General features: G+C 43.3%; 1 protein-coding gene and 1 long non-coding RNA gene across 2 annotated transcripts; one reads left to right on the top strand and one right to left on the bottom strand.

The window, feature by feature from the left end:
• Positions 1 to 1,021: 1,021 nt before the first annotated feature.
• Positions 1,022 to 6,013, bottom strand: HSBP1 (heat shock factor binding protein 1). Its single transcript, XM_081016610.1, has 4 exons — positions 5,857 to 6,013; positions 4,520 to 4,586; positions 3,317 to 3,433; positions 1,022 to 1,530 (listed from the first exon to the last, which is right to left on the bottom strand). The coding sequence occupies exons 1-4, from the start codon at positions 5,899 to 5,901 to the stop codon at positions 1,520 to 1,522; spliced, it is 240 nt and encodes a 79-aa protein (XP_080872736.1). The 5' UTR covers positions 5,902 to 6,013; the 3' UTR covers positions 1,022 to 1,519.
• On the top strand, positions 5,996 to 22,661 carry LOC308483061. The gene is made up of 2 exons (XR_013989575.1): positions 5,996 to 6,114; positions 22,423 to 22,661. It is a non-coding gene; the product is annotated as an uncharacterized lncRNA (long non-coding RNA).
• The last annotated feature ends 176 nt before the right edge of the window (positions 22,662 to 22,837 follow it).

The following is a 22,837-nucleotide window of genomic DNA, read 5'->3' on the forward strand; positions in this document are numbered from 1 at the left end:
GAGGCTATACTGTAATGTTGACGCAAAGTGTAGTGGATTCTTAGGCTGCAATCCTAATACACTTGTTTAGTAGCAAGCCCCACTGAACAGCGGGATTTTCTTCTGAATAAATATGTATAGGATTACACTGTTTAAGAGTTCTAGTCTTCCAGCTGTTGTTGGGAACTCCAGCCAGCATGACCAATGGTCAGGAACAATGCAAGTATGTGGTAAGGCCAGAGCTTCCCAATCTCTAGCATAAGCAAATGTTATATTTGCATTTATGTTTATCCTGGTGCAAATAACATTTGCTTTGTAGCGTGCTGGATTGGGGTTGCGGCTATCTTGTGCTAGAGCACCTACCTGCAGCAATAGGCCCTGTCTCCTTTGCTGCACTCTGCTGGGATATAAGATCAATCAATAGCAAGATCCTTGACCAGTGATTATTAAAAGTGACTGGTGGAATTCCCTTGGAGGGCACAAGACACATGGAAAATAGGGAGTAGTGATTGAAGGTGCAGGAAAGGATATGATCCTGAAGCAGGCGGGCTTATTTTTCAGTCACCAAGCCAAGACCCAAGTAGCCCCATGAAGCACAGGACCTTCACTGATTCACATTGGTTTTGGGATGGTCTTCACATCCAGCATCCCACTGAAAAAAGAAGGGAGCCCAGGATGAGCTGCTGGGATGTCCCAGTAATACTTCCCTTTTATTTTATGAGGAATGCAGAACCATCCACCCCCAAGTTAATAATAGGTTTAAACAGGTAATCTCCACACCTGGGAATAAACTAGCTTTCTAAAGGGATATCTCACAAATACAGAAGCCCATTCCCAGGGCAGCACTGCCTGCAGCTTACTGAAATATGACCTTAATATATCATTTGCCCAAAACCACAAGCTGGTATCATGAAGAACACTGACTGATAATAAGAAAACTAAAAAGAAGAGTTATGGTTCATGCAGCCTAAATCCCCCAGAGCAGATTGCTTGTTGTAGTAAATCCATTACTAACAGGGCAACATACTGGTACAATGACAGATTTTAGAACACAATGTTTTCATTCTTGTACTCTAGTCCACAAAAGTACCTTACAAACACATGACAAATTTGTTGTGCAGGCTGATGGAAAGGACTAGTCTTTAGCCACATCATTGAAAATAATTACAAAAAGGCCACAAGTAAAAATGTTTTCTTTTTCTTTTTAAAAGTGCGACCTCACAAAAGCCCACTCATAATGTTAGTATTTTCAATTCAATTCTTATCAAATTCTGCAATGCCATCAAATTCTGCTTAAACAACTGAAGTTTATAGAACGTGTTACTTTGAAAAACTGTGTGAAACCCACAAATACACAAGAAACCAGAATAGAAATTGTTCCAAATCTAGCTATACAAGGTACATTAAGAATGCAAGTTCTACAGCAGTAGAAAAATGTGTTTACATATTAGCAGTTGAAAAAAAGGAAAGAAAACAAAAAGGCTGTCTTCAAATCCCTGTAGGCTTGTAAAAACCGCTTCCTTCCAGCACCCATCGTAGATTATTGGCAAGCTGTTGAGGGGATTAAAAAGACACATTTATTAACAAGAATGCTACCGGAGAAAACTACCAATGTTCATAAGCAGTGTTAACAAAGTCTGCATCTAAAAATACTTTTAACTGAAAAAATAATGTAGCAAGTAGAGTCCAAGATTAGGACCAAGGTTCAAAAACACTACTCAGCTATGAAGTTGCTAGTCCTTGACCTTGTCCCAGTCACTTCCTCCCAACCCATCCTATCTCTTAGGGCTGTTATGAAAACAAACAAGAGGCAGAACTACATATGTGACCTTGGGGTTATTGAAGGAAAGAACACAAGGAGAGTCTGGCTACTGAAGCAGGGCCAAATCCCATGTGCTCCTACATTCTGTTCTCCCAGGGGCCAACCAGATGCCCCAATGGGAAACCCGCAAGCAGCACCTGAGAGCAAGACAACTCTCCCTGCCTGCAATTCCCAGCAACTGGGATATAAAAAGCAGGATATAAACACTATAAACAAGCAAGCAAGCAAATGTTCTGAACATGCAGCCCTTAACGTGGGAGGGAGGCAGGCAGTGTTAAATCTGAAAGGAAGTGTGGTTAGATGCTAGCAGTGAACACATTTTCTGAATGTGGATTATTCTTGTGTAGCCAAAACAGAGCCAGCCTAAATAATCCAGAGGCAGGGGGGAATTCTCAAGAAAACCTTGGGTGAGGGGGGAAATATGGAAGGAAGGAGAGGCTTCCAAAACAGCCCCAAAAGGACTAAGTATGCTCAGTGGTCATGGAATGTCAGCTGATTTTGTAGATGGTGAGGGGAGAAAATCAGGGAGAGAAATGTAATGGAATATCTTGGAGGTGGCCATGGGTGTCTGTCACACTGAACAGGAGCCCTCCACACTGCAACAGTTTGTGGTAGGTTCCACTTGTTTAAGAACCTTATTAACTAGCTTGCTGGACCACTAAGCCAGGCCCAACACTGGCCAGTGTGATTTCTCTGTAGCTTGCAAGCAGGGCATGAGGTGATAGCTGTATCCTGCCAGCTGGTATTCAAAGAGATATAGCTCTATAGGCTGTATTGCGCACAAGTGACTACTGTTACTATCAGCTGTTTCTATCAACAAGATTCTTCTCCACGCAGCCACAGCTACACCTGGTGGCAAGAAGTGCCATCCATTTATTTCTTCTATTTAAAACCTACTGCCAATAATACTCCAGGAAGTATTATTCTATTAAACTTAAGACACTCTGGAAAACTGGGGCATGGCACCCATCCAGATGTTTAGCAAGCCAAGGCCTATTTAGCTCTAGCACTGTATGCATCTGGTGTGTGAATCAGCTCCTGTTCTAAACAGAAGGGCAAAATGTTCCAACCTTTGAAAACAGACAGTCCAAGCCTAGCACTCTTTGATAATTTCAGACCCAATTCAAATACAGGACTACTTTTAGTTCTTTCTGGTAAAGGGGTGGTGAATTAGTAACTCACCAGATGCTGTTGGGTGCCAATTCAACCCCAGCATCATGGCCAATTAGCAGGGACAATGAGAGTTGGGAGTCCAGCAACATCTGGAGGTTCATGGGTTCCCTACCCATTTTAGCAGGTATTTCCCCTCTCTCTTACCAGAAGAAGAAAGCAAAGCAATGTAAGATTGTGGTAATGGTGCAACCCATCTTATCCCCCTTCATCTGGGTTCCCAATCCACCAGCTGAAAGCCACTCTGCTTAGCCTGCCCGCTCCCACAGTCCAAAAAGATAGTTTCAGTTCCCAATATGTAGCCCTGCTTAACATGTTCTGAACTCATTTGAACATGATTCTCACTTGATGTTTTGGTAGCAGGTGCCTTGTTCTCGCCTTCCAGCTCCTCCACTCCAGCTTGCGTCATGAGATCTGCGATGTTCTTCTCCAGGTCGTCAATACGGCAGCTCATGTCATCAAGTGAACAGAGTTAAAGAAAACAGACTAGAGAAATGCAAAAGTGAAGAGACACCACCTGACCCTAAGAAAGCCTAGACCCTGATGTTTTTATAACTAAGTAAATTGGGCCTCATTATAAAAATCAATAATGAAGATTTCAATGTTAGGTGGAACTGGCACTGTTACAGAGCCCACATATAACACATCCTACACTTGTAAGAAATTGGTATTTTAGTGTGGCAGCACCTATGCTTTGGAAGTCTTGCTTATTGAGATCAGGCAGACGCCTTCACAGTACTCTTTTTGGTCCCTGCTAAAAATGTCTTTGTTTAGATATGCCTGCCCAGATATTTAAAATGTGGTGCATTTTTAATTTATTGCTTGGTATTTTTTTTTTAAAAATCATGAATGTTTTAAATTGATTTTACTAATAATTTTATTGTTTTAATCTCTTTGTAAACTGTTTTTTTACAATCAAGCAGTATATAAAAGTAAGAACTGCTCAGCACCTACTGAAGCGCTAACAGCTTTAGAACACAGTAACACAAGCAGGACATGAGGCCTCTTCTACAGTTGCTCCCAGATGACCAGTACTCATCAAGTTGTTATGGCTAGTAGCTATATGCCAAGAAATCATCATTCACTTCCTGCAATCCTGCCAGAATAGACAATCCTGGGCTGGGGGAGAAATAATATATTATCTGGTATAGAACAGCCCTCTACCTTCCCTTCCTTTGTCCTCAAAAGTTAGGCTCCATCACATAATGTTTTAACCATCACTCACTCTTCCCAGGGAACTCGGGAACATATAGCTCTTTTGAGGAGAGATGGCGTCTCCGAATATTTCTCAGCACTTTTAACAAGCTACAGTTCCTAGGATTATTTGGGAGAAGCCATGACTGTTGAAAGTGGTATGATACCGCTTTAAATATACAGCCTTTGGAGGAACCAAGTCATTTGGGGGATTTATAGAATTCATCCATTCTGTACATCACAGAGTGGCTGGGGAAACTCAGCCAGATGGGCGGGGTATAAATAATAAATTATTTTATTATTATTACATCACACAAAGAGCTCTGTTTAAAAGATGGAAAACCCAAAGGATATTCCGGCCAATAATCTGGTCAGACATGGTTTGAAACTTGTCCTGCATTTGCTGCAGCAGTGTCTGCACCTGAGGAGAAAAAAAAAAGTAGAGTTTTGCTTTAAACAGGAATTATCTGGGGCCACAGGAATTTAATTTCTTGGCCCCCAGGTGCAGTATTTAACCCAAAGGAGGTGTTTTGGCCAATACTAAGCTCTGCATGTGAAATGTATTCATCACAACTTCTGAAAGTGAACACTGGGTTCTGACAAAGATCCCAAGCATACTTGAGCTATGAAGCATTAAATGAAGTTCTGAAGGGTTAGTTATGTGAAAATATCTCTTCTTGTGGAAACTGCCAGGCTGGCAAATAGCAAATTATTAAGCGTGGCGGCAGCGGGGGGGGGGGGGGCAGGCTTGTCAATCCAACAAATATAAAATTGCATAGGAGCATCACCACTGATAAAATATGATATATGGATGTTTCAATTTCTCTTGCTAGGGTGGGATCCCAATGAATAAGGATACAAAATGCATCCTGAAATATGTTTCCATACTGCTCTGGGCCCAATTCAACATTTTGTAGCCTGAGGTGGCCAAGACAGTGACTCCCCGCCACACCACATACAAAAGGTGACTGGACTGCAGCTGAATCCAACTTTAACACTGGTGACAGGATAGAATTGCCAACACTGGTATGAGGGCAGAGCACCAACTTAGCAAGCCAAGGGGTAGGGCATGCAACACACACACAGCCCTGCCCTCCAGAATCCTACATTGGCTCCCTGTCCCTCAGCAGCTGCCCCTACCAACTACACTGTAGGAAGTACCCTAATGGAGTGTTGTATTCTAAATATTAGTATTAGTGAATCTTTGTTACTTCCAAACTGCCTGGGGAGGATCTGTGTTCTGAAAGGCAGGATGTAAATAAATTTGTTATGTACATAGTGTACATATAATAAAAGGGGGGGCAGAATGTGTGTGTGTCTTGGGGCACATTACAAAAATACACAATATATACATTATATAATATCCATCACATATACATTTCTCTCTCTGGGGTAGTCATTAAAATAAACCGCACAGAGTAGCCCCCGCCCCAAATATCCATAGAGGCCCCACCCGACCCCCAATCTCTGTAACAAGCAGAGCCCCCTCGGTTTCCATGGCAATCAGACCCGCCCTGACCACTCCTGCCCTCGTCTCCATGGCAACCCCCACTGCTAGGTAGGCCCCGCTTCTCTCTTCTCCATGGCAACACACTCCCCCACTTGAGTGGCCCCATTCGGTCTCCATAGCAACCGAAATCCTTTCCCGCCCGCCCCGGCATTCCCCGCGGCTGCTTTTCTTGCCACCTCACCACGGCGGTGAGGTCTTGCACAGTCTTGGGGTCCGTCTCGGCCATGTCGGTCCTCTCCGTGTCCAGCCTCTTTCCCCTCTCCAGGCCCGACTCCAGAAGGCGCTTCCGGCCTCGCCTACGAGATTTCTCCGCCCTCTCTCGCTGCTCCGAATCCGGCTTCCCTGCCCCAGGCCTCGCGAGACAAAACGGACAGGACGAGGTCGAGAGATTGCAATGCATTGTGGGACTCGTAGTTCGCCCCGTTGGACGCCCTGACAGGTTTGTGTGCGTGTGTTTTGTTAATATAAATTATTTTCTTGTATGTGGTTGTGCTTAATTATTATTTTAAAATTGCGTTTTGGAACCCGTTCTGGTCAAGAAGCAGGATTAAAAAGAAAACCTTTCATAAATAGGAGCGGGGAAAGAGGCAGAGCCTTATGGGAAATGGAGTGTTTTTAACAATCCAGCGGAGTGGCCTCATAAGGGGAGAATAGGATTGTGGGGAATGTAGTCTCTCTGGTTCACAGAGGAAGGAACATTTAGGGCACTCACAGTCTAAATTCAAAATAGGAAACACGCGAAAGGTCGCACCGCTCTAGACCTTTCATTTCTTTGTTGACCTATCTTCTGTATCCTTTGCATTAGGAATCTTTAGAAGTCTTTAGATTTGAGATCAGAAACGATCAAAGGGACTCCAGCAATGTGTGACTCTACATTTTTTGCTATCTCTGTGGGACCAAGAGCTAGGAGATGAGCACTGTGGGAAATGGAGTCATGGGTGTATTGAAGGTATCAGGAGCAGGCAGGTGTAAACTCAGAAGTGATAGGGTAGCCACTTGCACATCACCTGCCACCCAAAAGGACATTGATTTGCATAACATTTGCACCTACTAATTTATATTTATAGATGCAGATTTTAAAATAAGTTCTACAATTGCTAGAGAAATAAAATATATTTTAAATAGAAATGCAATCATCTAACTTTAAGCTAGATTTGGACCAGAAAGCCCTTGAAATAGTGGACACCATCAGACAGAGAAATGTCTGTAAAGCAGGGTTGCCAAATTAGAAGCATCCCAGCTGCAAATAAAACATTTTGAATGTGTTGTAAAGTGCAATATACAATTGTGACACTAGATGGTGAATGTGAGCTATAACAAATCCGATGCATTTTTCAAAACGATTTTTTTTTTTTTTAAAAAAAAGCATTTTCACAATGTTTTTAAAATGTGTGTAGATTCCACCCCAGACTGCAAGATTTCAGGACCCAAACCTGAGACCTAAGGGTACCCCCTCATGAAGTCATGGAGTGGTATCTGGAGATGGAGGTTAATTGAGAGATGGGAACAGAGGAGAGCAGACCCCCACCTCACCCCCACCCTTGGAGTACCTGTGCTATAATTTTCAGCCAGCTCCTGTAGCTTTCCACCCATAACTCAAATGCTGGGTATAACTTTCCAGTCGATTGAGATTGTTTTTCTTTTATCGTTTCCACCATCATTTTATTTTTTGCCTTCTCTATTAGATTGTATGTCACAGATGCAGAACCTGTGACCCTCCAGATGTTGTTGGACTGCAACTCCCATCAGCTCCAGCCAGCATGGCCAAAGGTCAGAGGATGATGAGAGTAGTGCAACAGCATTTGGAGGGCTATGGGATCCCTGTCCTTGGTGTATGCCATTGTTGCAGGAGATTGCCTTGATGCCATTCTGGTGCTGCTTAGAATGGGTGCTCCCTCTTCATCCTTACACAGATGGCACCAGCTGGCAGAAGTATGTGCACCATCTAAAAGCAAGCAAGCACTGTCCTAGACGGATATGCAGAGCAATCAATTAATTTGATTGAAACTAGAATTATAGATATGGGAGGTACATCTGAGATCATCTAGTCCAATCCCATGCTGATAATGTTAATCAGCTGCTATGACATCCCTCAATGGTAGCCACCCAGCCTCTGTTTAAACATCTCTGACAATGAATCTGTTTTAGATTTATTTTCCTTGGGGAATCTTTTCCACGCTTGGTTAGTCAAAGAAGCATTGTCAGTCCATTTTTATTTGACCGCAGCACATGAAAGTTTGGAAACATAATCCTGCTGCTTATTTTGATGCTTTGAGTATAGACTTCCATGCTGTGCAGGTAATCTGGAATCAAAAGGGGAAGCCATCTGTACAAACAGTAGATTCTGCGATGAAAGATTATCTGAGTAAGATTATGCAGAGGTTGGGCACTGAAAACAATATATGTGATTAATGTGCAGTAGGGACTTTCCTTCAGTGTTATGTTTTATTATTTCTAATGCAAAGACGCCAGTTGATTAAAGAGTTTCTGTTTTTAATAGAAGAACTGCTACCTGCATTAAAAAAAAAAAAAAGTTGTGTTGCAATTGCTTTGGAAGGCAATCTGCTGAGGCCATTGATTCCTTTGAACTCATCTGCTGATATCATGTAGTCAATTGCCAACTAAGGCTACCACACATTTGTTGGAGGCTGTGCACGTTTTTCCATACCTCATCAAAGCAGCCTCTTTCATTGGGTTGCTTACTAAGCCCCTTTGTCTCTCCTACTTTATATCCTTTTAGTTAAAACTTAATTGCCACTTGCATTCTATTGATCTTTCTTAATACAGTTTGCTGCTTTGGGGATGCTGTTGTGCTCAACAAACCTATTCTTCACATTAACCTATAATCTTTTGTCTTCACTTAATTGCATCCCTGCAATAACGGGCTGGAGAAACAACTGTTCAAAGTTAGCATTCACTACAGAGATGTGAGTAGTCTAGATTTACACCCACTATAATCAATGCATACCGTCCAATATTTCTCCAATGAAAATAGGGACGTCCCATTCCATAATGATAATTTTACTATTTAAACCCCACACATCTTACTGGGTTGCCCCAGCCACTCTAGGCAGCTTCCAACATATATAAAAACATAATAAAACATTACACATTTAAAAAAACTTCCCTATACAGGATTGCCTTCAGATGGCTTGGGGCTCAGATAACTCCATACCCTCCAACATTTCTCCAATGAGAATAGGGACATCCTAAGGAAAAGTGGGACATTCTGATGGGACATCAGAAACTGTGACGACTTTTCTAAATCAGGGATGTCCCTGGAAAATAGGGACACTTGGAGGGTCTGTCAATGGAGTTATATTTCTTGCATGTGGAGGAGTAGCAAAATAGTAGTCAGAACTCAATTTGGCTACTATCTATTCTAGAAACATCACCACCTTTGTCATCTTTCTTATAATGTGCCTTATCTGCTTAAGTGTGCACAGGACACAACTCAATGTGGCCTACAAATCCAGATTCCTATATGGCTAACTCATTCTGTGAGTGTGGACCCTTTTGTAGCCAAAACAGCCCACTCTCCTTGCACAAAAGAAAGTTATCAGTGTGTTTGTGGGAACCCCTAGTATAGCGCAGGTTAAAAAAGAAATTGGAGAAAAAACTTTGCAGAGGGGATCTGAAAACATGCTCATTAGGCACAGAATGCTGACTGGCAGTGGAAATCACAGGAGAGGGGAAATGGAATGGAGTATCTTGGCAGGGGGGCTGGCTGGCCAGCAGACAGGCTGGCACACTGAACTGGAGCACTGCACATTGCAGCTTTTTGTTGCAGGCCCCACTTATAAACCATTAACAATCAAATCCCCAAAGTCATACTGAAACCCAGAGAGCTGGCACAATCCACAAAAGGGAAACAGGAAAAAAATATCATCCCTAGAATGCTCTAGAAATAAGGCAAATTTTGACTTGATGTGTGCTGAAGAAGAAATGTGCAGAAGCCAGATGAATATTTTTGAGGAGGTGTCATACTCCAGGGGATGCCCCCAAGGGACCAGTTACAGCATACTGTATATAATACTTCACCAAAGTACTCGTCAATGAGGACAGGGTTGCTGGTGCAGCACAGTCCAAACCAAAAGGTAACTCCTGGTTCAGATCTCATATCCGCTGTAAGTAGGCTTAAGCAAGCTTCTCTCTCAGCCCCCCATCTGCAATATATTACAGTGGTACCTCAGGTTAAGTACTTAATTCGTTCCAGAGGTTCGTTCTTAACCTGAAACTGTTCTTAACCTGAAGCACCACTTTAGCTAATGGGGCCTCCTGCTGCTGCCGCACCGCAAGAGCACGATTTCTGTTCTCACCCTGAAGCAAAGTTCTTAACCCAAGGTACTATTTCTGGGTTAGCGGAGTCTGTAACCTGAAGTGTATGTAACCTGAGGTACCACTGTACTTTATAGTAGGGGTAGCCAATGCGGTGCCCTCCAGATGTTGTTGGGACTCCAAGGAGTCCAACATCTGGAGGGCACAATGTTGATTACAGTGGTACCTTGGGTTACATAAGCTTCAGGTTACATAAACTTCAGGTTACAGACTCCACTAACCTGGAAATAGTACCTCAGGTTAAGAACTTTGCTTCAGGATGAGAACAGAAATCGTGCAGCGGCAGCGGGAGGCCCCATTAGCTAAAGTGGTGCTTCAGGTTAAGAACAGTTTCAGGTTAAGAACGGACCTCCGGAACAAATTAAGTTCCTAACCCGAGGTACCACTTTACTCCCATGTGTAAGGCTTATAAGCAGATGAGGTGTGTGCTTGGAACACCTGAAAATGCAATGTAGATTGTAAGCATCATCATTATCACCATTATGCTGAAGGTGGGCAAAAGGATATACAAGAACCTTGGCTAATACTGACATTCACAAACCTAAATGCTGTCCAGGTTTGCTCTGTATTCATCTAAGAAGGTCTCTGAGAAAAGCAGAGCATCCGCTGATGTAATTTAGGATAGTGTTGAGCTTGGGGGGGGGGGGGATCATCGGCTGAATGTTACCCTGTTCCTGAGCTCTTAAAACCCTGTCCCAGATGGAATTAACCTGGGTTGACATGACATTTGAGCAATGCCGCATTCTCAGCTTTATCACTTCAGTTAGTTTCCTATACGTTGTTGCTGCTGCTGCTGCTGCTGCTGCAGTAGCAGCTGTCCTCAGATGGGCACCTGGGAGTTTGCCATCTCCTGATGCCCAAAGGCACCCTGAAGGAAAAACAGAGAGAGATAAAAAGCAGCAACAGCATATATGCATATATTTATTTTGTACCGTCAATATCATTTCCACCAGTGATCATATGCGGGAGGTGGGGTGGGGGCAAGGACTACTATCCTCAATGGCTATGTTTTGCCTTCACTGTCATATGCATCTGAATACCAGGTGCTGGGAATCACAAGTGGAGAGAGCGCTGTTGATCTGTGGACCTGTTTTCAGGCTTCCTATTGGGCTATCTGACTGGCCACTATGAGAACAGAACGCTGGACTAGATGGGCTCTTGACCATGATCCAGCAGGGCTCTTCTTATGTTATTGTGACCCAACAGGATTCATTCTGTGTCTAGAGGACTGCTTTAATCACTCTAAACAGAAAATGGATTTGCACACCACCACAAAGTGCACATTCTTTCAAAATGCAGTTATCTTGAGGGTAATCTGGCAAGCACTGCATGTGGGAGGTGGGCAGAGATGTTAGTGGGTTGAGTTTGCAGGATTGCATGGTTCACTCTGCGTCTATCTCTCTCCCTACCTACCACACTTTTTCTTCCCCACCACCACCACAGTACAATTTCCCCCTTCAGTGCTTCCCATGGACCGCAAGGTTGGGGAATCTTTGGCCCACAAGCCAAATTGGGCCTAGCACAGATCTGTGTTTGGCCCACAGATCCATTTTTCCCAAACCATAAAAACCTGCAACCTGCAGTGTTGCAAGTCACCACCCATCAGCTCTCTTGTTCTAAGGCAGGCTTCCTCAACCTCGGCCCTCCAGATGTTTTTGGCCTGCAACTCCCATGATCCCTAGCTAGCAGGACCAGTGGTCAGGGATGGTGGGAATTGTAGTCTCAAAACATCTGGAGGGTCGAGGTTGAGGAAGCCTGCTTTAAGGGATGCTAATTGGAATGCTCTTATTGCCAGAGAAATATTTCTATTAAGTGTCATGCTTCACAGTTCTGAAGCCGGACAGTTTGTTCAATACTAGCATCTCAAAAGGGAAATTACATTACTGCATTTTGTGCAAGAGAAGCAGCATTTTGGTGATTACTTTTAGATCTGCTAGATGCCACTGGCACGTAATTTATCTGTGCTTTGTGTAGTTGGTGCTGCGTGTCTTGTGTAGCAACTAAACTGCAGAGTCTGTAAGCTGCCGTTTATGATTCCCGCATAAGAGTAAGATCTAGCAATTCAGAAGGTTTCTTTAAAACAAGAATCCTGCTGTGAAACTGTGTTTTACATAAGAACCTCTCCAGGGAGGCGCATTGGTGCGCAAGGAGATTGGAACTGGAGGAAAAAGTTCTGCAAGGTCATTCCTTCCCTAGAAGCCCTGATTCCCAACATTGTGCCGGTGGGTTCAGTGGTGCCTTAGAAGTCATCCCTGGGAGCCTTAAAAGACTCTAACCTCTTCCACTCCCTGCCCCCTTGGTCATGAGGTGGTGAATGTGGTTATGTTTTTCTTCCTTGAATAGTACATAGAATTGAAGGAGAACGTTGGAAGAGTGGTGCTCTTTCTTTCCCACTTTCAGCTCTATGTGCTTTTCATGACTCAGATAAATTCTGCTGGATCTGACTTTTGCCCAGATCTCTTGGGAAAGCTGAATGGGGCTGGGGCTGTGTGTGCGTGCGCACACACGTTTTCTCTCTTAGTGTCTCATGGCATGGCGGCCGATCTGAGGTAGTGGGAGATAAATGACCAGAGGGGGTGGCACACACAATACTCACTTAGATATCCAAATTTGCCTGTAGGGCTGAAAAGGTTGACTGCTGGCTGATTTCTCTTCCATGCTGTGTCTCAACTTCCTACTTTGATTCTTCATCCAAGAGGTGAAGATTTTGTTCATAAGTGTATGGAATGATTTTGTTCTTCCCTGTATTTCATGTCACATGCAAGCTGCAGAAGATGAGGGGCTCAGTTGAGAGACTACCAGTTTTTTGCACCTGTCCTTGAAATTTTCCATCCTGGCTGGTTAAAAGAAGAACCTGTAACTAAGAACTTGCCCCCAAATTTGTCCTCCTCCCTCCAAATCCATTTCCCTTTTGTGCCATGTCTTTAGATTGTAAACCTGAGGGCAGGTACTGTCCTTTGTTTATTGATCTGTAAGCCACTTTAAGAACCCTTTTTGGCCAAAGAAAAGGCTAAAAGTTGTTTAAAAATAAGATATACAGTGGGCCCTGCAAGAAACAATTCCAGTGTCTGTTCATGCTCTTATCCAACAGCTCATTCCATTCTCCTCTCCCAGAATTCCATGGTTTGTTCAGTCCTCATTAAGCTGTTGTGGGGCATCTGTTTTGTGTGCAGAAGTTCCCCAGCTCAAATCACAACATCTCTAGTTAGGGCTGGGAATGTCCCTCATCTGAAACCCTGAAGACCTGCTTCTAGTCAATGTGGACAATACTGAGCTACATGAACTAATGGTCTGACTCAGAGTAAGCCAGCTTCCTCTGTCTTGGTGGTGGTTTGTTTTGGTTTTGGTTTTTGCCACTTCAGGTTTTTGCCACTTCAGGTTGTCCCAGTGCCTCTCCATATCCCAGTGGCCACAGTGGCTCCATTTCTGTTGATACTCACCACCTGAAGTGATCTCCTATTCTATCATGAAAAAGCTGAGAAAGGTCAAGGTGTCTGAAGGTGCACAAAGCTTGTGGCAGTGGAGATATTTGGAAGTGGCACTTGCAAATATTTCAGGTTCTGAAATATTTGCAGGACGTGCCATCAAACCCTGGGAAGGCATTTTCAGATGACACTCACCATTTTCTTTGTTTCGTCTCGGCAACTCAAATCAAAGGAATCCAAAACTTCTTGGAAGCATGAAAATGAATTTTTAATACATCAATTATGATGTGGGTAGTCAAGGGTGGAAAGTATTAAGGAGAAAGCAAGTAGAACCCATCCATAAGCCTAGAAGGGAGGAGGGATGTTCCTTGAGGGCTTTCAAATATAAATGAAGTTGTCGGAATAACATTAACGAAAAGAATATAATTAGAAATCAACAGGCACAGAGGAGAAGGGGAAACAACAAGCTGAACTCAGCCTTTTCATGAATCACATAGCACTGAAATGAAAAGCTCAGGAGTAGGAGATGAGATACAAGACTAAGGCCAAAATAATGGTGATGTCTAGGGGGGGGAGAAACACTACTCTTGTTTTTTCTTCAAATCCTACAAATACTTCAAGCTTTCCAGTTGCTTTTCAGTAGGGATGGGTGAATCTGTCAATTTCAGTTTCTCTATGTCTCTCATTTTCCCCATCTTATTTATTTATTTACAAACACAATTTCTATACCACTTAGTATATTTAAAAAATACATATCTAAGCAGTATATAGAAAACCAATGCAACAACCGACAACGTAAACAACTACCAATGTACACAGATATAAAACTGTTATATTCATACAAAGGTAGTAATAAATATAAGCCAATATCATTTACATTCATTTACATTCTGACGCATCCTCCCCTCTCAGCCTCCTGGCTCTCACTCAGGACTCCACCCACCCAACTTGGCTCTCACCCAAGTAGTAATCAAACTCTTAGCTCACTCACAAAAGTCTTGCAAAGAGGAAGGATCCTGGATACTGCTGGTGTCACCCTTGTCTCCCAGTCTAGGTTTGCTAGAGTGGGTGGCGGTTTCTCAGTCTGCCCACAACTGTGTCCCATTCAGCAGTCAACTGCACTCTCTAAATTCCCCTACATGCGAAGACAGCCTCCAGCAGTAATCAATAGTAGGTCAAACGGTCAAGAAGGCAGTTAATGCACATGCTGCAGAGGGAAATGAGGGGCAGATGGGGCTCATCAACCTGGGAACATCTAGAAGGAGGAAATCTCTGATCCTAAACTTCCACTGCCTTGCAGGACAACTTTGGGAGAAGGAAAGGCTAAGGAGTAAAGCCTCCACAAATCTGGAGTGCAGTCCCTAAGATGGTTGGATGGCTCCTTGTGCGCCTCCTTCCGGCAACTTTTGCAGCTAAGCTGGTGCCAAATGCATTGCTCGGCTTTCCTTTGGGGGGTCCCTCTCAGCAAGGCCCAGGACCTCCATACACATTGCCCTGGCTTGTGCCCTGAGAGGTCACCTTGGTGCTGCTAAATGCAGCAAAAACAACACAGAAGGCAGCAGTTATGAGTTATGAGTCTCTGCAGCCACAGCAGGCACTGTAATTCTCCAACAGTTTGACTCACCCCCAGAGGCACACTCCATTGTCTCTTGAGACAGATGGATGACAACAAGGATCATGCAAATGAACGTGAACTTCTTCCCCATCATTAATTTTCAAGTTATGTTCTTGGAAACTGAAGCTGATCTATTTTTCTGCTAGGGCTTGTTAGCATAACAATGCTAATGAACGATGAAATTATACTCGATTTATTATCGTCTCCTCTCTACATCCATGCATTGTGATATCCATGGGAAGGTTACTTACAATGTGTCATTAAAGTGATGGGAGCGATGCAAGCTTTCAGCATGCATAATAATATCAAGGGGGATTTCAGATATAAATGCAGACTAATTAAAGGCAGGAAAGGTCTTTGACTGTGAATCACAGGCCAGCAATTCTAGGCTCAGGGATGGGTAACCTCATACCTGGGGGCTAAAGGTGGCCATCCAGGACTCTCCCCAGACCTTACTATCCCTGCATAAGGGCTTTTACCTGGCCAGAATGTGTCCTTGAGCTGTGATGATGCTTCTTGACTGCCTGGATAGATAAATGTGTGTGTTTGACCATTGACTTGTACATGGCTGGAAGGTAGCCTACCATACAAAGGTAAGAGTCACACCCATTGCTCCGAATAGTTTTTGCTTCTGGCCCCACCTACCACTGACCTTTGGTCCCTGCAAGGTTACCTACAGAAGGAGAAGTTCATCATCCCTGCTGTGGCCCCTGGCAAAGAGAGATTCCTGGTCTTAGAAAGGGAGATGTGATGACAGCGTCTCCTTCTCTGTTGCTGCCACAGTCTCTGTTCTCCTGGCCCTACCAGTGTCAGGGCTCTGATGTCCAAAATGGCAGCATACAGGGGCAGATTATGGAAAATAGAAGATTAAGGGATCACTGAAAGTCTGCCACACAGAATATGGAGCAAGCTTGTTCTCTCTTGCTCCAGAGAGGAGGAGTGGAACTAATAAGACTGGAAATGATAGGGATCCTGATTTCAGTAAACCATTGGGGAACTTTCCAACAGCCAGAGCTGTTTACCAGTGGAACAGGCTGCCTCTGGAAGGCTGTTCTGTCATTCACTAGAAGCCATCTTTAAGGGGTGCTGTAGTTGCATCCTAGATGGGGGAAATTGCAGCCATTGGGGGAAATGGCATGAGATGCAAAGCCTAAACATATATAGCTGGGATAGGGGGCCTGTGGCCCTTCAGATTCTTATTTTTTTAAACAACTCACATCATTCCTGACCATTCACCATGCCATCTGGGGCTGATGGGACTTGGAGCCTCCCATCCCTGGTATGAGCGCAGTGATGAGCACAATGACCATTTGCTACATTGGCAATGAGGGATAACAAAATCTTCCTGGCTTTGCTCTGATAATTTAACACGGTAGGAGGACATGATAAAACCCTGGTCCCAATTATTCCTAAATGAACAGGAGAAAGTTATCAATAAATTCTAGTGCTGCAATTTCATGCTGCAGTCCCCCTTTGATATTTCTTTCTTTTTTATTTTTAAACTGTTTAATAACATTGACTTTCATTCAACTGACAGTCATCATCTAGTCTTGGAGGTGTCACAACATCTTTTGTCAATCTTCTTGAAGCAGGTGAAATATATGGAGAAAGTGGATAGACAGAAGGTGTCCTGCCGCTCTCATAATATAGAATCCATGGGATAATCCAAAGCATCTGAAGAGATTCAGGACAGACTAAAGGAAGGACACCTCCACATGGCACATATTTAAACTATGGAATTCTCTTGCACAAGGCATATTGATGGCCTCTAGCTTGGATGGCTTTAAAAGATGATTAGACAAATCAACACAGGATGAGGCTATCAGTGACTACTAGCCACAGTGACTAGGTTCTACCTCCACTGTCAGAGGCAATATGTTTCTGAATACTAGTTACTGGGAATCACAGGTGGAGAGAGGGCTATTGTGCTCCAACTTTAGGGCTTCCCATAGGCATCTGGTTGGCCACCATGGGTGGCATTCAACTACGTTTTACTTAGAGTAGAGCTACTGAAACTAATGGGCCTAACTTAGTTGTGTTCATTAATTTAAGTGGGCCTACTTTGAGTAAAATCTAGTTAAATTCCACCCTGTGGAAACAGGAGGTTGGACTAGATGGGCCAAGGTTGTCTTATGTAACAGGAGGAATCAGCCTGCAAAGATAGGACTCACAATGCTAAACTTCCTCACAGGAGCCTGGTCTTTGACATATTTGTCAGCTTTGTGTAAATGAACGTCCCACTCTGGGGTTAAGAGATTTTATGGTGCTGATGGTGGTTTTGAAAATAGCAGCTGTTTTGAAAATTAGATTTCTGATAACAAAAAAGGTGCAAATGAGTGGATCCTACAGATTGCATCACACTTTTTGTTTTCTTTTTTAAACATAGGACCTCAGTTTTTTCTTGCTCTGAAACCCGCAGGGTAAAAAATAATGCAACTTTGGCTTCCTGGATGTGTCGAAGTAATTCTGAGGCCCGAACATGTTGTCCCCTTTCTCTCCCGACAGCAATTAGCTCTTGTAAAATCTCTCACATGTGCTCAGAATTTGTAAGGGGATTTAATTCTTGCGTTCCTGCTGTGAGACCTACTGCGAGTTCTTCCCTCAGCCACTCTGAAGACTCTCAAGGTCAGCCGAGCCTAGAATTGCTGTGCTGAGGCAAAATGTCCACTCTACTCTGTTGACAGAGGCTGCAAAAATTGGGGAGGTTTGGATTTCAGCAAAGATGGGGGAGGGAGCGAACAGGCATAAAACATGGAGACTGGATCATTAGGGCAAATGGGGCACTGCCCCTCCAACCTGAGTCTGCATTTTGCCAGCACTAATTTGCCTTGCCTTCTTGCTTACAGCCTGTCCAGAGGGTAGCCCTGCCTATCAGTTTTCACCTCCTCCTCCTCAGTCTCAGTCTTGCCCTTGTAGAGCTCAGCAAGGAGGACAGCAGAGGCAAAACTAGAATAGAGGCAGATTTAAGGGAGCGAGACCAGTTCGCCTGCACTGGGCGCTGAATGGAAAAGGCGCTGCAGGAGGCACCGCAACAATGACTTAGAACAGAAGACGAGAGGTGGGGGGCAAATGTTGGCATCACACAGGGTGCCGCTGAAATTTGAAAGCCCAAATGCCACTGCCACTGTCACCTGTCTGTCCCCTCCCACCACCTGGCGGTCAGGTGGACCAGTGTTGGAAGTTTGAATGCAACTCTGCTTTTAGAAGAGGGGTTTGCATGGGTTAAAACAATAGGGTTTGGGACCTCCAGATTCCCAGTCCATCTCTTGCTCTTCCTTGCTTTAAACCCATGATTCCCAATGTGGGGCACATCCCCACAGGGGGGCAATTTGATTTTTAAGGTGGGCAATTCGAGAACGAGTTATTAACAATGAATGGCCTTTTAGGCTTCCTCCATGTGAATAGGAGTTCACTTTTTGAATAATAAGAATTATATGTCATGCGGGGTGTTTTTAAGAGAAGCTTAGGTGAGGACGTGGGTGGCACTGTGGGTTAAACCACAGAGCCTAGGACTTGCCAATCAGAAGGTCGGCGATTCGAATCCCCGCAACGGGGTGAGTTCCTGTTGCTTGGTCCCTGCTCCTGCCAACCTAGCAGGGCCTAATTAATTTCAGTGGGCCTATTCTTGCATTGCAGGGGTTGGACTAGATGACTCTTGGTCCTCCCAACTCTACATTTCTCTATGATTCTATTCTGAGCAGCTTTGTGTTCATCTGACATTAGGAAAATGATCTCACCTTTACTGATCTCCGTATGGAGGTACTGATAAGTTTTTGAACCCCAGAATTTCAGAGTATTCTATGAACTATGAATTTGTTCAAGCATAAATCTCCATGGAATCATTACTGTTAAAGTCACAAAGCTTCAGTTTGGTCCAAAGGGGAAACTTAGAGACAGCTGAAAAAGTTTTGCTGTTATTTCCATTGGATATTCAGCCTGCAGGGAGATTTTCTAGGTGCCATCTGTGCTGTGCTATGCAAAGGATCAGGAGGCATTGATCAAATGCTATAGGAGCATCAGGCACAAAGCTCATTTGCTAGCATTCTGTTCGATGCGATAATTGCTTTTCAAACTTCATTAACAGGAAAGGGCAAATTACCAAAAAGTTCCTTACAAACTCAAGGAAAAGAATTTTCTGGGCTTGAGGTTTAGTCTTCAGTGGCAATCCAAAATTGCCAAAGACAGATTACTGCTAGGTAGTGTGTTGGGGTGGGTGTTGGAAAGAGTAAGGAGGAACTAATGGAGCTATCAATTGGTGATCCCTCAAAGCAGCCTTCCCTAACCTGGTGCCCTCGAGGCCATTGGTTCCCAAACCTTCCCCCCACCCCTCATCTCCCACTTGAACATTGCTGAGGGTCTTGGTGGAGCACTTAATGATTTTACCACCTGTTGCAGTAGTTCTAATTGCATAGTAGTAATGCAAAAAAATGTAAAACAAGAAATAAAAGGAGCAAAATAAATACAATTAAAAATCAATATGAATTTTCAATGTGATGGATGTGCCATTGCTCATCTTCAACGACAAATCCACAGACACAGACCACAGATTGGAAACCTGACCACTGGTCTCCTGTTTCCCTGTATGGTGGATAGAGATTAGTGTGTGTTGAAACTAGGCTTCTGTACAAAAATAAAATTTGCATTCATTGCTTCACCACTTTTGCTTCTGGCCCCAGGGAGCTTACATTCTCTGATCTAATATTTTTCCTCTAAATCATCATAATAATTATTAGCATTTGTATGGCTATTTCTAGTATACAAAGCACTTCCTCTGCATTACAATCCTTACAATTTTATAAGTGTGCTATTACTCCCATATTTCAGATGGGAGGTGGACCCAACTGAGGCTGAGAGCAAGGGGCTTGTGGAAGGGAATGCATGGCAGAGATGAAATTTGAGCAGTCTCTGGTTCTTCGTGATTCATAACTCAGCCAATATGCTGCCCCATATCCTGCTGTTGTTTTGAGTAACAATAATGTGGCAGAAATGTACCTTGGTCCCCCATTTCCCAGCTAGGAAATCTAAGAAAGGGGGCAGGGAGAGAGGAAAGAGTTTGCTACAATACCATACAAATAAGTCACTACATAAATCTGTTATATGATACAGACCAGTGTGATAGCAGGGCATAACTTTTTAAAGCTGAGAGCCTTTCCTGATTAATTATTTCCTTTCCAGAGGGCATCTCATTGAAGTTGCAAGAAAGTCACAATTTGGCAGGTTTAATTAAAAGCTTCTGCTCTCCCTCTCCCCCCTCCCCTCTCTTTCCCTCTCTCCACCTCCCCAACTAGAGTAATGAGTGGAAATTTTATCCTGCAAGCTTAAAGCAGACAATGATCAGGATTCCTGGGCAATGTGTAAGCCTAGAATTCTGAATCTGAATCATCCACAGTTCAAGATCACAAGGCTGTTGGGAGGATATCTGGGGTGTGTGTGTTGCAAGTGAAAAGACAGGACTACATTGGGTGAATACATGGAGGGCAGGTGAAAGAAGCTCCTACTATGGTTTTGCTTTATATTTTAGGTAAGCAATGGGGAATCTTCGTCTCTCCAGATGTCATCAAACTCCAGCTCCTATCAGCCCCAGCCAATGATCAGGGCTCATGGTATTTGTAGTCCAACAATGGGCTCATCCACAGTTCCACTTGTCCCAGGCCTAGAATGCATGGGTCTGAACAGTTTTGCACTTATCCTGTGCTTTCTTGGCACAGGTCCACGTGGTTTTCTGTTTGCCCCACCGCTTTCCCCAGGAAAGTGCTGAATTGGCTCAAACATCCATCTGTGGAAAAGCCAATTGACATTTGCTCCAATTCAGCTGTAAATATTGGGTTTTCCTGGTGGGAAGTGGCAGGACAAGTGGCAGTCTGGATGAGCCCAATGTCTAGAGGGCACTTCATTGGCTACCTCTATGTCAGGAAATGGATTGTAGGAAACAATGGCACAAAGCAGCCTTCTCCAAACAGGTGCCTTCCAGGTGTTACTAAACTTATCAGCTCCAGCCAGCACAGACAATGATTGGAGATGATGGGTTGTAGTTCTGTGACATCTGGAGGGCCACAGTTTCCCCATCCCTGTTTCAGATGAACACATATATTCTTTCGAAGGTGCAATGAAGTCTTTTAAAATTGGCACTAACCTTCCCAGCAATGTTTGTGGGAAGTATATACTATATACTATTGAAACTTGCAGTTCTGTGTTAATTAGATGATTAAACAGATGATAAGCTGTGGTGACTGATGAGTATGTGGACTAATCACCCCCGCTCTCCCTCTCTCCCCCTCTTTTTTTGCAGTCCTTGCATTTGGGGTTAATAAGTCACACCAGGAGAAAAGACCCATATCCCACAATGTGGAGGGTACAATGATGTTATTAAGCCCTGACTGATAAAGCTAAGAAGATTCAACCTTATCTCATTAATTAGCTGAGTGCCCTTAGCCTCAACATTTGGCACATGTAAGGGCCTCAATCCTGAGAGATGCTGAATGCCCTTGATTTCCATGTTCCTTCAGATTTCCAAGAACTGACATTGCTCATGTTTTCCTGGAATTGTTCAGGAGTAGACCCACACCTGCATTTAAACATTATTGAAATGAAGATATGAGTAAGAATATATAGCTCTGTATAACATAATCTTGTTCTCCTTTGCGGATTTTTTCTTTCTGTCGCTGGGAGTTGTGAGTTCCATACTCTGCTGCATATTAATTAAGCACCCAAGTTGCAATTCTAAATGCTGTTCCGTAGTGACCAAAACAACTCCAGGAGGTTCTGGGGACAAAGTGAGAAAATAATATGTCAAAGTAAGAAGAATTACAAGGTGAAGGACATCACTTTAAAGGTAGTCTGTAGTAAACTAGCCCTTTCTTTAGAATCTCAGTCATTTCACTCATTCTGTTTCTATGGATCTTTCTAACATTATTTTGATCATCAATGAAAGGCAAAAATGAAATTGCCAAACTCGTACTAACACTGATCTGAGTGATACTCTAGTGTAGGCCATTTCCTGAAGGTGTTTTTATGGCAGACACGGATCTTTACTACAAAAATATTCTTATACATCACCCACAATCCTTACCAGTAGAAATAAATTATTGCACCAAGTTATGATGCAATTACCCGTCTTCCTATCCTTACATAAACTCTTAACCTTTTTATTTTAAAAAATGCTATTCTCGTCCAGTCCTTGAGAATACAGAATGTCATGGTCATTTTGCTTGAAATAATCCTGCTTTTCAATAACAGAAAAAGTCCTAAACTTTTCTTGCTCATTTGCTAATTGCAGGTGCCCACTGGAAGAATCTGGGGGTGAGTATTTCATCTGATATGAGTGATAAAAATAGAATACATGAATCATTCCAGTACTTTAAATTCACAGGAGCAGCGGGTTTTTTCCCCTTCTTTGAAGAGCTCTGAAAGGATTCGTTGGCATTTCCGTTGCTCCTGACAGACAAAGCTGAATGCATTTAATTATAAGAAATAATTTGTCTTTGTGTGTGGAGGCGAATAGCTAATTCTGCCCCTCCCCCTTGCTACTGTTGTCAATGTGGGCCCTCTTCAATAATGTTTCCTTGAAAGAACTTGCAAATAAAAAGGTATTTATTTGTGGCATTCAAAATATGTATTTGTTGTATTTAAAAATAATAAAAGCCAAATGGTAAAGCTGTGCTGCAACAAACAAACAAACAAACAAACAAACAAACAAACCATAACCAGCTTAGATTCAGAAAATAGTGGCCAAAATTATCAAGGGGGTGGAGCAACTCCCCTATGAGAAAAGATTACAGTATTTG

Source organism: Podarcis pityusensis (genome assembly GCF_964106645.2).
Source record: "Podarcis pityusensis genome assembly, chromosome: 8".
Taxonomy (NCBI): Eukaryota; Metazoa; Chordata; class Lepidosauria; order Squamata; family Lacertidae; genus Podarcis; species Podarcis pityusensis.

What these genes read in the sequence shown, in the direction of transcription:
- HSBP1 (XM_081016610.1), bottom strand. Translation starts at nt 5,901, where the DNA reads ATGGCCGAGACGGACCCCAAGACTGTGCAAGACCTCACCGCCGTG. An exon ending in TGCAAGACCTCACCGCCGTG is followed by an intron (nt 4,587 to 5,856) that starts GTGAGGTGGCAA and finishes TTTTCTCCTCAG; the next exon opens with GTGCAGACACTGCTGCAGCA. An exon ending in TGACCAGATTATTGGCCGGA is followed by an intron (nt 3,434 to 4,519) that starts ATATCCTTTGGG and finishes AACTCTGTTCAC; the next exon opens with TTGATGACATGAGCTGCCGT.